The sequence below is a fragment of the Mastomys coucha genome, unplaced genomic scaffold (genome assembly GCF_008632895.1).
Source record: "Mastomys coucha isolate ucsf_1 unplaced genomic scaffold, UCSF_Mcou_1 pScaffold6, whole genome shotgun sequence".
Lineage (NCBI taxonomy): Eukaryota > Metazoa > Chordata > Mammalia > Rodentia > Muridae > Mastomys > Mastomys coucha.
Genome location: NW_022196912.1, coordinates 122,249,068 through 122,267,346, shown reverse-complemented (window position 1 = coordinate 122,267,346; position 18,279 = coordinate 122,249,068). Strand labels below are relative to the sequence as shown.

The following is an 18,279-nucleotide window of genomic DNA, read 5'->3' as shown; positions in this document are numbered from 1 at the left end:
TCTCTCTCTCTCTCTCTCTCTCTCTCTCTCTCTCTCTCTCTCCCTCTCCCTCTCTCCCCTCTAACCATGTGCTTTAATAGAATGGTCTACACCCAGCCCAGAGCCCAGGCTGAGCACTGTGTCCCTTGGGAACAGAAATGAACTGTCATGACTTGTAGCCCTCAGGGACTGAGACAGGGAGCAGTCAGCAGAGCCTAGAAGAAAGCAGAGATCCTTGCAGCAACACCAAGTGGAGAGACAGTGCTACACCGAGGGATCCTCACAGAATCAGACAAAGGCATAAACATTCAGATCTTATACTCCCATGCCCTAGCCCTCAGTCCTGAAGGGGAGGTGGAGGCAGAGGAATCCTGTGCGTGTGCTGACTCCAGCCGAGGCTGGAGGAGAAGGGACACATAAAGGACTTAGAAAAGCAGTCCCACCTCTCATCACACTAAGAGTGCCACGTGCGACTGGCTGCCCACTGACAGGTCTGCTCCATCAACCATTGGCTTCTGAGGGGTAGCACCTGGCATCAGGCCCACACATAGAGAGAATGTGGTACACATGGCCCTCCATGTCTACGGGTTCAGTGCCTGGGGCTCTTCCAACTAAAAGACAGACAATGTTTTTTAAAAGTCTTGTTTTCTTCTTCTTGCTATTATTCCTTGAACAAAAGGACTCATAGCATTTATGACACACACAGAGGTGACTTTGATTATAAAGAAGGAAGAGACTGGGTTATATGGAAAACATCTTGCCATTGTGTAAGGGACCTGAACAGCCTCTGGCTTGGGTGTTTTGTGGGCCCAAGAAGCACTCTTTGGGCATACGGAGAGATGGCTGTATTTGTCAATCAGCTCACATTATATTTCAATAACCTGAGATGGAGAGACAGTGCAGCAGTTGAGAGCAATGCACCACTCTTTCAGAAGACCTGAGTTCAATTACCAGTATCCACGAGGGGTGGCTTGCCACCAACTGCCTGTTAACTGCAGCTTCAGAGTGTCCAACACTCTCCTACAGCCTTTTGGGCATCTGCACTCAAATAAATGCACAGACCCCACACAGATGTACACGCAGTTTGACATAATTTAAAATACAAATGAGATCATCTTTAAAAGATATGGTAGAGAACAATCAAGGCAAGCATCCCTGGATAGACACACCCAACACCCAAACATGCGCGCGCGCGCACACACACACACACACACACACACACACACACCACAGTCGTGGGAAAGAAACAATACAGCTTCCTGTCTCTCAGTTGCTGGGAAAAATGATTTCTTCATTTCCAGAGAACGTTAAGATAGAAGATATCCTTCTGCCTCATAAAATGTTAAGTGCTAAAAAGAAAAATCACATCTTAATTGTTCCTAGAGGTAAATGCAGGGATGACACAAGAAGAACTTCTCAGATAAAGGGAGCACCACAAATACTGAGGTGGGAGCACCACCAAGGTCAAGATGGATGCAAGCCAGGTCTCGGGGGGCTGACAGGTATGTGTGAACACAGGGCAGAGACCCTTGGGGCACACAGGGCTGGTCTGATCACTGACGGGGACCAGCCAGGGATAAGCCAATAGCCTGTCTAAGTTTCAACTTCCTTATAACATAAGGCTGGCAGTGCCCGTGTGGCAGGCCACTGGGAGGGTTGGGAACAAGAACTGAAAGTCCCTAGTACAGGGTGTGACTCGAAGATGAGGTTTGATATCCTGGCTTCATTTGTACTGATGGATTAAAAACACCCTGGCAAAAAGCAGCTTACAGAGAAAGGGCTTATTTCAGCTCACAGTTCCAGGCATCGTCCGCCCGCCTTAGCAGGGAAGTCAAGGCAGGAGCACTGAATGAGGCAGGTGGTCACACTACAGCCACAGTCAAGAGCAGAGAGAGGAATGCTGGTCCTTGGCTCACCTCCTCTACTCTCCTACAGTCCAGAACCCAACACCTCAGCTCTATAAAATTCAGGCCCAGCCCCCAGATCCTCAGATGCGTAGCTCCACCCCCTTCCCAGTGACATAGTGTAGGGCCATGGGGCCCCTCCAGATGCATGTCTCCCACTCTCCTGATTTCCTGTCATTTCTCAGTGACTTCCAAACTGACAATGATTTCCACTCGTGAAAGCAGCACACAGAGAGGTGTTAGGTAACCGTGAAAAAGTCATCTCTTTCCAGTTTGTCACTCATCGTCAAGTAAAATAAAAACCCTGCATGAACCCTGTCTGTTCTTTCCTCTACTCTTCAAAAATAAGGAGGATTTTAGAAACCCAGAGCCTTCTTTCAAGGCACCCTTTGGGACACTGTCGTCATCAGATCTATTTGTGGAAAGTTGAGTGGGTCATGAATGTCTAAAATAACTGGGTTTCTGGTCCAAAATACCCCAACTGCATTGGAACTTAGAAGCGAAGGTCACTGGAAAGGATGATTCAAAATACAGAGCTGAGGGTAGCGTGTGCCTCTGAAGTAGATAGGCCCTCAAGCGTCAGGAAGGACAAGGAACAGGTCCCTTTCCACAGAGGAGAGTCCTAGCCGAGCCGTGAGAAGGCAAGACTTGAGAAAGACCAAGGAGATTAAATGTTAGTCAGCCCTCCCCTGACTCCAGTGACAATCCAAGCCTCCAGGAAACAAGGAGAGAAAGAGGGGGAGAGCGGGAGAGGGGAAGGAGGAGGAGGAGGGGAAAGAGGAGGAGGAGGGAGAGGGCAAGAGCGAACACTTGCACAGGTGAGTTCGTGTGCCTTGTTTTTAAAACAAGATCTCTCACTGGCCTGAAGCTTGCCAAGTAGGCTAGACCAACCAGTGATACCCAGGAAGCCATCTTCTTCCCTAGCACTAGAACTATAACCCGTAAACCCACACCACCTCACGCAGCGAGGAATGTCCTCTAGTCTTCCCCTTTGCATAGCAAGCACTTTACTGACTGAGCCATCTCCATGGTTCAAGAAAGGTTTGTTCTTGTTCTTGTTTTAATTTTTGAGACAGGGTCTCTCTGTGTAGTCCTGACTGTCCTAGAATTCACAGAGCTCCACCTGCCTCTGCTTTCTGACCGCTGAACTTTAAAGGTGCACACCACCACGTCTTGCTAAGAAAGGCATTTCAAAGGGTGTCTTAAGCAGGGGAAGCTCACAGCCTGGATGGGACACTGCTATGCACTGAGGGTGAGCCACTGCCCTCAAATGTAAATGGCAGGGCACTGATACGCACATGGTGAGGGGTCTTATAACAACTTTTGTTTCTGAAATATGAAGGCATGGTCACTACAAAGTTATCTAACATGAGCTCCACTTTTGTAGGCCGTGTCCGGGGAGGGGCATAAAATAATGGCTTGAATTGCCCAGAAACCCACTGGCACAGACCTCTGCTGGAGGCTGTGTCCCCACAGGTAGTACACGGGTTTCAAAAGCAGCCAAAGACACACCCTAAAGAAGCTAGGCAAACCAGCCAGCTAGATGCCTCTGGACTCAGCTTTCTAAAGGGATCCTCCCACGTCTACACCCAGGCTGAGCGAGGAGCTGCCGTGCACCACATGACTTCCTGTGCTTTGGTGTAAGCTGAGGACACAGGAAGAGATGGGACATATCAGTGGGCTTTCTGGATGGAACCACCAGAAGGGTGGCTGAAGGGGCTGAAGCTCTCTCTGTCATCACTCTCTGTCTCATGCAACCTTAATCGCTCTCAGTGGTCCATGTGTATGGTCCCTTCCTTGACTCAAGGAGCATTTAGGGATTGTCTGCAAAGAAACACCTCAGCATCACTCAGCACAACTCATCGTCACTCAGCACAACTCATCCAAAGCACGCATACAAAGACCTTAGCGAGACTGGTTCAGCGGGTGGGGCTCGGGACATTTTGGTTTGGAGTCAGTTTTGGGGTGCGAGAATATTTAACGCTGCTATGGATGCTGCGTAGTGCCCACCTTTGGTAGGTCCTTTCCTGTTAAGCACAGCCTGTTGCTCCTCTGTGATGTTCAGCCTCCGAACCACATCGGCCAGCGCTGACTTGAGCAGCTGAATGTCATCCTCCTGCATCTGGACGCGCTGCTCCAGAGAGGCGATGCGATCTGATACCTCCATGCTGCTGGCAGCAGATGCGCTGTCATCTAGACCAGAGAGAAGTGTCAGGTAAATGAATGCAGCCCAGGACAACCAGATCCGTACACGCGGGGGCACCACTTGCACCCGGTACACTCCGCCGACCTAAGATGGTGGTTTGTTGGCAGTATCACGTGAGGCAGTTTACATCGTGGAATTTTCCTTCTTCATCCCATTAACAGCATCTCACGCTCCATGGGCTTGCCACATTTAACGTGTAAACTGGCATTCTATTTTTCTAAGTGCAAGCCCATTTGTTCGCTTGCTCGATGGTACTAGAGAACCTAGGGGATGCAAGCGATGTCAGACTCTGTTTACATCAAGTTCTCAACATTGCAGAGCCTCTGCCTACTTCTCTTGCCTTTATCCAATGGTGCTAGCTGACCAGAAGCTTATAATCAGAGGACCACACTGCCCTGGTGTGCTTAGCCTATAGCCACGCAATCTCTTGAAACCGAAGTAGGTCTGTCTGAATCCATCTTGCACCTCTAAGATCCTCCCCAAACCATGGCCACACAGTGCTAACTATGCAGATGAAGATGAACCCAGATCAAGGGGAGAATGTCAGTAGCAACACCAGACATGGCCGTCAGAGCTTCAGATGCAGAGCACCACTCCCGGATTAGCACAGGCTGGGGAAACAGTGGTCCCACTCTTTGAAGGACAAAGCATTGGGTGGTCAAATCTGTCTGATAAAGAAATCCTTATGTAACAGCCATGGGTATCACCTTATTCAGGGGACAGTTCCCAACCCCCGGACACCTCCTTGTCTCTACCATCTCATTTTCAGAATCTTCCTCCTCACTGACTACATACCTACCACACTGCCTTCCCTGCAGAGGTGTGAAGGAGAATGGCCCCATGGCCTTGGATGTTTGAATGCTTAGTCCCTAGTTGGTGGAACTGTTTGGGAAGGATTAGGAGGGGTGGCTGTATTAGACGTGTGTTACTGGGGGTGGGCTTTGAAGTTTCAAAAACTTAGTGCCATTCCCAGTGTGTTCTCTGTCTTGTGGCTCAAGATATGAGCTCTTGACCGCGGGTCCAGCTACCTGCTGCCATGTCTTCACTCTGCCAGTTGTAGACTCTAATCCTCTGGAACCGCTAGCTCAACTAAACTTTTTCTTTTATAAGTTGCCTTGGGCTGGGTGGTGGTGGCACACGCCTTTAATCCCAGCACTTGGGAGGCAGAGGCAGGTGGACTTCTGAGTTCGAGGCCAGCCTGGTCTACAGAGTGAGTTCCAGGACAGCCAGGGCTATACAGAGAAACCCTGTCTCAAAAAAACCAAAGAAAAAAATTTGCCTTGGGCATGGTGTTTTATTATAGCAATAGAAACCCTAAGCTAAACCCTAACTTCAGAGCTTTAAGAAATTATTTATTTGCATGTATGTGTGTGTGTATGTGTGTGTGTGCACATGGATGTGTGTGTTTGTGCATGTGTGTGCTCACACATCATGGCACACATGTGGAGGTCAGAGGACAGCTTTCCCAGGTCTAGTCTCTCCTACCGTATGGGTCCTGCTGATGATCCATCTCATGGCTCAACAGACACACTTTAGATACAAAGTTAAAGATAGAATGAAAGTAAATGAATAGCTCTGCTCCTCACCAGGTACCCAAATTCTCCACCAGAAAAGTAGGGACAACTTCAGCATCTATGTCAGCCGGTTATTGGAACAGTAGATGAGTTCTGTCTCTGCTTCACTTAGAATATATTGTACAAGCTAATGTATAAGTGTATGCTATAATTAAGCTATTATTATCAGTATCATTAACATAATATCAAGTTAATGCAAATTTAAAATTTTAAAATTCCAGAGTACTCTCTGAACAGTTTTAAAAGTTTGTTCTGCCTTTAATTACATGTCAGTGTGTGGGTATGTACATGCCAGCAATGGGTGTTGGTTTCCCTGGAGTTAACCTTACAGGCAGTTCTGAATGGCAAGTAGCCACTGGGTGTTAGAATTGAACTTGGGTCCTCTGAAGTGCAGTGTACACTATTAATTACTGAGCCATCCCTCTAGCCCCTTTCTGATCTATCTATCTATCTATCTATCTATCTATCTATCTACCAATTTAACATCTATCTACCTGTCTATCTGTCTGTTTATCTATCTATGTATTTGGTTTTTTCAGACAAGGTTTCTCTGTGTAGCCCTGGCTGTTCTGGAACTCACTCTACAGACCAGTTTGGCCTCAAACTCAGAGATCCACCTGCCTCTGCCTCTGGAGTGCTGGAACTAAAGGCATGTATCACCAATGCCCAAGTCTTTCTGAACATTTTTGTGCAAGTAAGAATCCATATTTTAGAGCTAAAGAGATAGCTCAGCAGTTAAGAGTCTTCCAGAGGTCCTGAGTTCAATTCCCAGCAACCAAATGATGGCTCACAGCCATCTGTAATGGGACCTGATGCCCTCTTCTGGTGTCTGAAGACAACTACAGTAATATTCATATACATTAAATAAATAAATCTTTTTAAAAAAGAATCCATATCTTATTAATAATGTGTTTCATACATTACAAAAATGTTATATATTTCTCTTAATGCCCCAGTGTTAGGGGCTGATGAGATGGCTCAGTGGTTAAGACAACCAACTTGCTCTTCTGAAGGTCCTGAGTTCAAATCCCAACAACCACATGGTGGCTGACAATCATCCGTAACAAGATCTGACGTCCTTTTCTAGAGTGTCTGAAGACAGCTACAGTGTACTTATATAATAAATAAATATTTTTTTTTTTAAAAAAAAGACCCCAATGTTAAAATAAAGCTCAGGTGGTAAGGTGGTGATACTTTTGGGGGTGTGGCCTGGGAGATGCAATGAGGCCACTGTGAGGTCACTGGGCCCATGTTTTTGCAAAGAATTGTGGGGCCTCGATCTCTTCTGCTTCCTCACTGTTTTTCTTTTTCTGCTTCCCAGACACGAAGTGAGTGATTCTGCTCCAAGGACAACCCTGACCACAAGATGCAGCTGCACCACAGCCCCAAAGCAGCAGGGTCAAGAAAGCATGGGCCGGAAGTTTCAAAATGCTGAGCCAAATAAACCTCACATTTCCTGTAAGTTTATTAACTTGGATCTTCTGTTATAGTCACAGAACAATAACAGAAAGATCTGCTATAACTTCTCTTGGTTGTTCTTGTAGACAACAGCTTTTAGAGAAGACACACAAAATTGTGAATGGGGTCTGAACCAACACAGTAAGGAAGCCCATAGGGTCCAAATGTGTGCAGTCCACCATGTATATCCACACATGGAGCTGAATAGAAATGACTAGCTGACAATGGTCTAAAACGCGCCGTTGAAAACAGCACCACTGTGTCCTCAATAGGTAGGGGGATGAGTGGGCAGATGGATGGACAGGTGAGAAGTCTTATGCCAAAGAGCATAAATCAGACTTTCAATCATACCACCAAATTCATATAGGAAAAAGTATAATTGAACATTTTACCAGAAAAGTACCCAGTATGTGCCTTTGAACACACAGAACCGGAAGCATCTCAGATTTGCTGCGTTTGAGCCTTGCTGAAGTTTCCCCGTGAGATAAGCCGTGTGCTTTTTGGATCCTGCTCAGCTGTGACAGTTTGCTTTCTTCCATTTCTTCAGGTAATGGCCCTCCAAAGTGTGGCTGGAAGGCCACTTGGGAACCCTCGGGTCTGAGTTCTCCCTTCAGTAAGCTGGGGAACCGGATTACTCAGAGAACGGGGAAGCCCACAGCTTGCTCTGACCCTTGCAGACCTTTGCCAACAGTCAAACATGTCACTGAATTCCACAGCCTGAAAGGAATGTCCTCTCTCATTTCTGTCAAAAAAGACTGTTAGACTACAAAGGGGGCACAAATAAAACTGCCACAAGATCCCTCTTTTAAAGTCACTTTAGAACTGGTGCCTCCTGCACAATTTATCCAGGGAAATCATTAAAACAGAGGCCATAACAAGAAGCTCAGAGGTTAAGAGCACTGACTGCTCTTCCAGAGGTACTGAGTTCAATTCCCAGCAACCATATGGTGGCTCATAACCATCTGCAAGAGGGGTCTGATGCCCTCTTCTGGTGTGTCTGAAGAGAGCAATGGTGTACTCATACATAAAATAAATAATTTTTTTTTAAAAGAAATTCTCCAAGTCATGAACGTAAAAATAAGGTTTGAAAAAATTAAAGTGACACTAGACAGCAGACGCATCTCCAATCCTAACTCTCTTGCACTGGTGTTCTGTGCCCACTGTGGTGAGAACTGTTGAGGTCTGAGAAGGTAGCCTCTCTGTAAGCCTCAGTCAAGAGTGGCACATTCCTAACACTATGCCAATGTCCTGAGAAAAGCTGCTGAGTTACAATGAGGAGAGGAGCCCTGGAGCTGTGAGGGAGCAAGGTACAGAAGAGAGAGCACAGCCTGGGCACACACAGAAGGCTTCTTGATCTCGATCATTAACCCTGGCAAGGAACTTGACCACTCTAGGCCCAATTCTCCTGCCTCTGGCGTTCTCCTGAGAATGAATGTTAATGTGTACTTAACATCTAATATTAACACACTGGTGGCCAGGAGACATTCACACAGTGGCAGTGTGTATCCACATAAAGGTGGAGCATTCCCTATCCAAAGTAGTTCGAACCAGGAGTGCTTCCAGTTTTGAAGTTTTTCAGGCCTGTGTTTTATTGAGTGGCCATGTCTGAAATCTAAAATACACCACAGTGATACTCTAAAAGTTTCAGATTCCATAGCCTTTTCTACTTCGAATTTTCTTTTGCTGTTGTTGTTGTTTGTTTGTTTGTTTAAAAGATTTATTTATTTATTTTATGTATACGAGTACACTGTAGCTGTACAACATGGTTGTGAGCCATCATGAGGTTGCATTGAACTCAGGACCTCTGCTCGCTCCGGCCTCGCTTGCTCTGGCCCAATGATTTATTTATTCTTATATATAAGTCCACTGTAGCTGTCTTCAGACACACCAGAAGAGGGCGTCAGTTCTCATTACCGGTGGTTGTAAGCCACCACGTGGTTGCTGGGATTTGAACTCAGGACCTTCGGAAGAGCAGTCAGTGCTCTTAACAACTGAGCCATCTCGCCAGCCCTACTTTGAATTTCCAAATTAGGAACACTCTCGATGTACAGCTCACTGCTGCTAACGTTATTATTATCGAAACAGAAAGCAAAGCCTGACCTTCAGAGACAGTGGCAATGCCAGTTGCCTGAAGTAAATGTACAAACTGCAGTGCTTAGCCTGTGAGATCACCTAGACTGCTCTCAGCCCAGTGACAACCACAAGACAGAGTGTGGTTGACAAGACTGGTATCCTCACATACAGCATGAAGAGTGGCAGATGCAAAGAGTGCGTCCCCACCCAGCCTCCTTATTCCACCTCAGTCAGGAGCAGAGCCCCTGCTGACACCAGACAGGCTCTGTGACAGCCCTGGTTCTAGAAACAAAAAGGCAACCTCATAGCTCCCCCTCCTTACCTTCTGTTCCAGGCAGCTACTTATGGTTTTAAAAAATAAGTTCAATCAATTACTTTCAAAGCTGTGAAAAATGGCATAAAAGGGTCTTTGGGTAGCTTGTCTGTTTCATCCTATTTTGTTCTTTCTAGACAAAAACTGAGACAGTGTTTCATCCTATTTATTTACTTAGGTTTTTTGAGACGGATTTTTCAGCCTATTTGAAAGGTCAAGGAACAATGGGGACTTTGTCCTTGTTAATATTAAAAGAGGAGCCTAGGGCCTGTCTCCATGTTAAGACGCTCACCGTTTATCTGCCAGCCCCAGCATCACACCCTCCAGTGCACAGTGCCTTGTCTCTGCCTATAGGACATCCTTGCACGGAGCTGTCAACCTACATCTCAGATGAGAACGAATCTCCCAGATCTCGTCCAAGGCCATGGTGCGGCAGAGCCAGTCACAAACCTAAGTTCTACACCAGATTGGCTGTTTATCCAAATCACAAGCACTCATCCCAAACCATGAGGTTTTCCAAAGTATTTGACAGGTATTTGTTGGGGGAAAAAAAAAAGCCCAATGAGAAGGAACCAGAAAGAGGGATCCGTTAATAAAGTTCTTGCTGGGCAAGCATAAGGATCTCCACAACCCGGATAAAGGTGGGGCACAGCAGCCTCTGTAATACCCATCTGAGTAGATAAAGCTAGGTGCACCCCAAGAGCTCACTGGCGTGACAGCCTAGCTCGTTGAGTAAGTCCCTGGTGGAATGTGGGGCTACCTTAGCTATGTTTGTATTGCTGTGGAGAGACGCCATGACCAAGCCAACTTATAGCAGGGAGCATTTAACTGGGGGCTGTGAATAGTTTCATAGGGTGAGTCCATGGCAGACATGGTGGAAAGGATGGCAGTAGGGAGGCAGGCATAGCACTGGAGCAGTAGCTGAGAATTTGTATCTGATCCACAAGCAAGAGGCAGAGAAGAAGAGATTGGATCTAGCAAGGTCTTTTAAAGCCACAAAGCTCACCCCCCAGTGACATGCCTCCTCCAGCAAAGCCACACCTCCCAATCCTTCCCAAAGAGTTCCCACTGGGGACTAAATATTCCAATATATGAGACTATGGGGTCCATTCTCATTCAAACCTGTCTCAAAATATAAAACAGAGAGCCATTGAAGAAGACACCCAATGTCAACCTTTAACCTCTACACACACACACACACACACACACACACACACACACACACACACACACAGAGCGAGAGAGAGAGAGAGAGAGAGAGAGTTATTGAGATTTAATATTTCACAACCAATCATATATACAATGATGAAAAAGAAAGCTTTGCTCAATCTTACGAAAACTATCCCATAACATTTAACTTTCGTCATTATCTATTGTCTGCAGAAAAGTATTTTTATGCTCTGAGACCTAATAGCAAAAGGAATACAAGACATTCTGCATGGAAAGTGACATATAGTTTGTCACTTTAGGGCCAGGACCATGATCCTCTTGTGAGATATACAGTCCCTGGTGAGTGGAGGGGGAGGGGAACCCTTGCTGAAGGGTTTCAGCTTTCCTCCTCCGGACCTAGAGAGCACATGGGGCAGTCTGGACCAGGAGTCCTGCTCATCCTGGGGCTGGGCCTGTCCTCGGAGCTGTGACTCTGCAGTCATGTGCTGTGCCTCAAGCCAGATGCCATGACGCACATGAGCTAATGATTGTATGATTAGCCATGAAAAGATTCCACAGTGGCCCTTGACTGACAGAGAGGTCCTGTCAATGCCTGTGTGAGGAGCTTCAGCAGAGACCCTAGATCTGAAAAAGACAGTAAGCTGAGCTTTTCCAAGCAGGGGCTGTATGGGTCAGTATAATAGAGACCAGGAAAAAAGATTTCATTCTAAGTAGCAAGGTGTGATCACATCTGATGGAGAAGATCCATCAGCTCAATTCAATGAAGTGTTCTCAGGCATCCCCATCTCAGGTGAGCTGGGACAACTGTTAACACTGCCGCTGTATATCACAGAGAGACTGACCAACAGATAACCATAGTAGCAACTCAGGAACACAGACAGAGAGCAACTTCCGGTTCCCATCATGCCTGAGGGCACAAGGCTGACAAGACAGTGACCTGAGGAGAGGCGAGAGCGAGGTCCATATGCAGGTGAGGGAAGAAGGGAGAGTCAAACAAAACACAGGTTTTCATGAATTCCTAAAAGTCAGAGGGAAACTGACGGTGCCGGAGTCACCCCCGCATGGCTGCAGTGAAGTGCACAGGAGAATTTCTAGTTCTCTTATCGTGACCCATGTTCTCATGTCCTTTTTGCCTAACTGTTATCAAGCTAGAAAAGTTCTCCTAATGCATCATGGGATTCCTTGAAATGTTTGGAAGTCAGCTAAATACTGCAGTGTGCTGGAGATGTTACACACACACACACACACACACACACACACACACACACACACACTGCCCATGCAGCCACGGTGATCTCTTACTAGGGACTCACTCCAAATTGACTTGAGCTCATAGCCAGCTCCAACCTCTTCTGCTCATGGACATCACGGATTTCTGCTTGGTTCTCAGAACCCCGCTATGGGCTGCCAGGGGCAGAGGGCCAGTTAGATGTGCGTGGAGAGAAATGAAGGATAAAACAAAGGTCCTTTCTTGTCAAAACTTACTTCACACAGGAGCTTTTCTCAGTGAAAAATGGGGAGTAGGATGGGGTATATATGGAGTGTCTACCTAGCATATGTGAGCCTCTGGGTTCTATCTCCAGAATCAATAAACAGAATTAAAAGGGCAGTAACCCAGTACATTGAGGACAATGGGCATCTGAGGACCAGCTCTGAAATCCCTTGGCATCTAGGAGCTACTAAATAAACCACGGCTGTGGTGGTTAGCCTGGAATGACCAGGGCACGAATCCTCGAGCAGTGCTGACCCCTATGTGAGTAGTGAGGTACTAGTGATGCCCTGCCGGCTCCACCCAAGGCTGCCCATAGCAAGAAGGACTTGGTTTATTGCCTCTAGAACTAGAAGCCACATCCCCGCACCTACTATCTTTGTTTCTTGAGGACATGAGCTGGTGACTGTGTTCTCGGTTCATTCCACTGGAAAGTAGTAAGTACCATGGTTTGTTTTCTTCTCTGCTCTTTACCCCAAACCTAGAGTGAGCTCAGCATACCATGGCACATGGCACGCCCGTGTCACAGGATCAAGCAACACAGCAGGCCCCTAGTGCTCACGGAGTCCACACATACTGTGCACACATACTGTGGCATTTGTTTCTATGAAGAACACAAATGTCAGGGTCAGGTTGTGTGGTTTATTGATCAAATTTTGTCCATCATAAAGGTTCAGGGTCCGAGAAGGTGTATCACACCCAGGCATTGCAAGATCTAGCCCAGAGCAGAAATGCCAAGCTTCCAGCCTTTCTGCTGCACCATGCTCAGCAGGTGACAGCTCTAAGCCCCCAGTAGAGATAACGCTGCCAGGTGACCAGAGCAAGGAGGAGATGGCCACCTCTATAGCCAGGAACTGGCACAAACATGGGAAAAGCAGCTCATCCGCTGCCACCAGAGTCTTCTAAATGGTGGTTTTTTTTTTTTTTCAAAGAAAAGAAAAGTTTTGTTATAGTAAAACAAAGCTAGCTATGCACTATAGGCCAGTCTGGCACCCTATAACCCTGAGCTGGCACCCAAGGGTGTGTGGCAAGGTGAGGGGTCTCAACTAGAGTGGACAGGGACCTTGGCCTGCTTCTGGGAAGCAAGGCTCCACAGAGGAAGCTTCTGGAACCCACACTTGTCACCACACTGACGCCTAGTGCCGATCCAGAAAACACAGATGGATTGGCCTGGTGACAGCCAGCATGTCTGGTGAGGCAGAGTGGGCCAAAGAAAGGGATGCTGGGGTAGAGAAAGGCTAGAGAGAGGCATCAGCAGCCTAGAGTCGGGCCCTAAGACATGAAAATAAAAATAAAACACACACACACACACACACACACACACACATACACTCACACATGGGAAAAAACACACGCAGGAGAAGGTGGATGAAGGAGAAGCTTAGCTTGAGGATCTGCCACACACAGTTCTTCTCTACCATAAGCTCGAGCAGGAGAGTCAGGGCAGCTCAACCACCTTTCTGTGGAACATTCCTGACAGTAAAGAGAAAACAAGAAACATTTCAAGACAGACAAACACAGGTGCCACAGAAACTGGCCATGGACGGACTACCCAAGAGGGACTCTACAGGACAGGCTCAGAAAATGAGAGAGATGGAGGCTAAGGAATGGGAGGCAGGTAGAGAAATATTTGTAAGGCATGTTCATGTTTTCTCTTTTTTTGTTTTGTTTAACCCCAGCACTCCATGGGCAGAGGCAGGCTGATCTCTGTAAATTCCAGGACTCTGTGAGTTCAGTCTACATAGTGAACTCCAGGAGAGCCAGGGCTACATAATGAGACCCTGCTGCTAAATAAATAAATACATAATAGAAAGAAAGAAAAAAAGAAAGATAGAATGAGAGAGAGAGAAAACATTAAGCATTAATATGCCTTCTAAATATGGTTACTATTGTTCAGGTAACCAAATGTCAAGTGTCCATTTGTCAGTTACCAGGGACCACAGATGTGAAGCTGTGTTCTCATACATAGTTTCTGCAGTCAGTGTTCAAGTCACCATTAAGATAGACTCAAGGTAGAACTTAAAGAAAAAAGAAAGAAAAAGAGCCATGCTGGAAGGAGGTAGTTTTGAGAAACCCGAGGTGGAGCAGTCTGTTTTCCATTGGGACACCAGAGCTCCTTGGCACAGGTAATCTTGGCCCCAGACGCTGGGTGCTCGCTGCCTGTGTTCAAAAGCGAGCAGCCAGATTTCTCATTTCTGCGCACCAGGTCATCTGTCTGCTGATCACTCAGTATTCCACTGCAGACGATGTGGCAGCTTTGAAGCTGTGCTTGGACCCGCCTTCTAGCCTCCCTGCCCCCATTGGGGGAGCGATCCAGCCATCCAACCACACATCCTCTTACTGTGAACAGCTTGCGGTTAGCCACAGAAGCATTACAGAGCCCACGTATTAGCATATGGGAATACACTTGCAGATACTAGCCCTGAGCAGTTTTAGATCGGCCCCTATTCCATTTCACCAGCTCTTGTAGAATCCTTACAGGGTAGAATCCCCGCAGTTGGAAGAGACAGGAGGCCTAGTGCAATAAATAGCAAACACTTTGAAAGTTAGAAGGTCTGGAGTGAGTCACGAAATGTTGGACTTACAGCTAGCTCATCTAGCTGGGAAGAATGATGACCCTCTTCTGCGGGACTGTTCAATGGCATCCTTGAAGCTCTGACTAAGAGCTGACTAAGAGCTGGGGACATGGCTCAATGGGTAGAGCCTGCTGTGTAAGCAGAAGGACCTGAGTTGAATCCCAGCACACACATAAAACCCAGAGGGCAGCACATGGCTGTAATCCCACCACAGGAGAGACAGAGGCAGGAGGATCCCAAGGCTTACTGGCCAGCCAGTCTAGCAGAGTCAGCAAGCATCAAGTCAGCCAGTGAGAGATCGATCACAAACAAACCAAACCAAAACAACAACAAAAACCTGAATAACTACTGGAGAAGAGATTACCACCAATTTCTGACCTCCACTTACACTTATATGTGTACACACATACATACACACATGTGTACACATACATAAACACACTTACACTTACATGTGTACACACACATACACACAGATACATATGCACACACACATACACCTAAACACAGACACATAATTCACATACATACACACGATATGCACACATTCACACATACACACATACAGACACACACACATACCCAGTAAAATCAGCAAGAACGTAAAGTTAACATGGGAAATTCTGTCACAACAGCCAGCCCCTGCTCTAACCTCCTGGTGGAACCATGTGACAGCACAGAGCAGGTGGTCCCTGCACATAGACTTGTTAAGGACAGAGGCTGTGCCTCAGCCTGGCTGCCTTGCCAGCTCATGGCTGCCTCCTTTCACACCTCCCAACTCCTGTAATCCACCTGCTCCAGCTCACGGCACACCATCGGTTTACATGTGACATTTGAACACAACCCTTTTCTGAGGTCAATCAAAGCAAAAACTGCTTCGATTCTGAACTGCCCTAGATCCTTCTCTGAGGTAGAGATGTGTGAGTTGTGGTTAGGAACAAAGTACCTCAGAGAAGGACAACTGGGGAAAGATCCTCTGCATCGTCGGCAATGTGCTTTCCCATTATGGACAGCTGAGCATGCATTGCACCAGCTAAGGCTCAGCCACCAACTAAATCGTAAAACTATGAGATAGCGGGGCCCAGAAATTTCCTCCTCATGGGCGATAATCCTTGCCCTGCAAGCTGCCCTGTGCAAGCGAAGCACACGATTCTGGCTCTCCTCCGCCCTGCAGTGTATGGAATGAGTGTTTCTTAGGGCATATGGGCACTATAAGCAAGAACCACACACCACAAAGCTTATCATGGGGAATCATGGAGGCAGAACACACGGACAAAGAACTGTGTTAGCCCTCACTCCAGCAAAACAAACAAACTAACCAACAAAAACAGTCATGACAAAAGAGCAGAGGCAAAGCTGAAAGGTTTAAATGAAAACATCAGAGACGGACTGCTTTGGTGTGAGTCTGAAACATTCCCCATGCACTCTCGTGTTTGAACATGTGGTCTCCATCCTGTAGCGTAGAACTATTTGGGAGTGTGTGGAATCTTTACTAGGTAGGGCTTAGCTGATAAAAGTGGGTCACTGGGGATAGACACCCAGAAGACAATTTCCTGATACCCAAACCTACAACGGAAATTAAGACCTCAGCTCCTCTCTTCCCACCTCCTTGGAGCCTCTCATAAAAGACGGTGCCACATCTACCATGGTTTCTCCTGGCCATCCAATGCCCAGGAAACATACCAGCATGCTCATTAGTATAGGAAAGAAAGGTAAAATTTCTGAGCACTCTGAAACCAAAGAGAGGAAAGAGAAATGCCTTCTTTTCCATGGAAAATCATCCCGCTGGGAAAACAACTAGAAATCCCGATCAGCATCTTGCCGACCTGTGGAGACTTGAAGACCAAGCTAACTCAGGACCAAAAATACACATCATCCAGCTGTGTCACTGCGGAGCGTCAGGCTTACTGTGCGCACATCCGAACCATCTCCAGAGGTCTCCTGAAGAGTTTTACAGTTTCTCTGGTTTCTTCTATAGGTAGGAAGGACATGGAAGGCCACTCTTAGGTGACATCACATCTCATGTGACTACAGCTGGCTGGGCCACACCCTCCTCTTGCACAAGCTCCATCCATCACCTATGCTGGGGTCTCCAGACAATGTCGCCCCTGCTCCGGAGCTCAATATGCTATAGATGTCTCTGTGTGGTGTGTACATGTATGTATGCATGTATGTGTACATGTATGTGTGCATGTATATCTGCGTGTGTGTGTGTGTGTGTGTGTGTGTGTGTGTGTGTGTGTGTGTGCGCGCTCATGATTGTGTCTGTGGGGCATGATGTCAAACAGATTTCCTTGCTTCCACTTTTCCTCCCAGGCTCCCCCACCCCTGTGAATGGCCATCTGTGCAGCCACTCAATAATGTATAAACCTAGATACAGCCTTGGCTAATCCCAATTTCTTACGATTAACATCAAATCAATCACCAAGTCCCGTTGATTCGAAATATCTACAGGATAGGCGATCAAACGCATTGTCTGTTTCTTGCTCCTCCTCAGCCTCTTCCTCAGTCTTCCCCAGTCATTGACTGTTTGGGGCTCCTCCAACAGCCTCAGCTGCTTTACCCCACAGCAGCCCCACCAACCTCCTCCAGCCCTCTTTATTACGCTAGCATGGTCTTCCTAAAAATCTCAACCCTTGTGTGTACACTACTTTCAAAGTCCGGCCACACGGAGATGCAGTGTGGAGATTGTGGACCATGAATCACAAGAAATGCCATTGTAATTTCTGCTACGGTGTCCCCTGTCTGAGGGGGACACTCGGCATACCCGCCCTGGCTTCTTGCCCAGCTTTGGACTCTGCCCTACCCCAGCCTCAGCCTCTACTCAACTGCCTGCAGTCTCCCAGCTGCTGCACACTCTCTCCTGCTTCCTAGGCTTTCCGTCTCTGCCCCACCCGCTCTTTACCTGATTTAATTCTGCTGCTCTTCCAAACTCAGCTCAGGCTCTAAGCTCTCGAGAACCCCACTACCTGAAGAGTAAGCTGAACTGGGGATCCTCCCCACGAGTTCCGCAGAATCTCCCATACTTATCACCGTCATAAGATCCACTTATTGGACCTCTTCCATGTTCAAACAGGGCACCTAGAAGTCAGGAACTACACTGTTTGTATTTTGGGTCGTACGCACCTAGCACATCGAGTGCAAAGCCACCCCCAGGAACGTGCCACACGAGTCACCGTCTCTAAACCTCCTGAGTGCCAATTCTAAACACACAGTTCACCAACTCTTAAAATATCCTGAGACCCCTCCCTCAGGAAGTGTAGGAGGTCAAGAAACATTTTCCTAATAACACGATGTCATTTCCTATGTCACAACGCTGACGTCTGAACTGACGGCGGAAGTGTCAATAGGTGGCACAAGACGGTAATCCCGGGGCTTAGAGTCTTCATTGTCGAGGACTCAAAGTCAAAATGAAAGTTCATCTAAGACAGCTTAAAGTTATTGATGCTGTTCAAGTTCAACCCTCAAGCCCAGGCTTGTCCTAAAGCACATCAAGTCCACAGGATCAGAGCAGCGCACGCTACAACCCAGCTGTGA

General features: G+C 47.1%; 1 protein-coding gene and 1 long non-coding RNA gene across 9 annotated transcripts in view; one reads left to right on the top strand and one right to left on the bottom strand.

Moving 5' to 3' along the window:
• The window catches only part of Eml1 (EMAP like 1), a 180,937-nt gene that overhangs the window by 69,229 nt on the left and 93,429 nt on the right, over positions 1-18,279 (bottom strand). For 7 of the 8 annotated variants that reach the window (XM_031355391.1, XM_031355393.1, XM_031355395.1 and 4 more), the window contains exon 2: positions 3,894-4,076. In XM_031355391.1, the coding sequence (XP_031211251.1) occupies positions 3,894-4,076 (183 nt within the window). Of the gene's footprint in view, positions 1-3,893; positions 4,077-17,868; positions 17,959-18,279 lie in introns of those variants that run through there. The other variant, XM_031355396.1, reaches the window with a different exon arrangement.
• LOC116079637 lies at positions 7,413-9,772 on the top strand. Its single transcript, XR_004114108.1, has 2 exons — positions 7,413-7,668; positions 9,686-9,772. It is a non-coding gene; the product is annotated as an uncharacterized LOC116079637 (long non-coding RNA).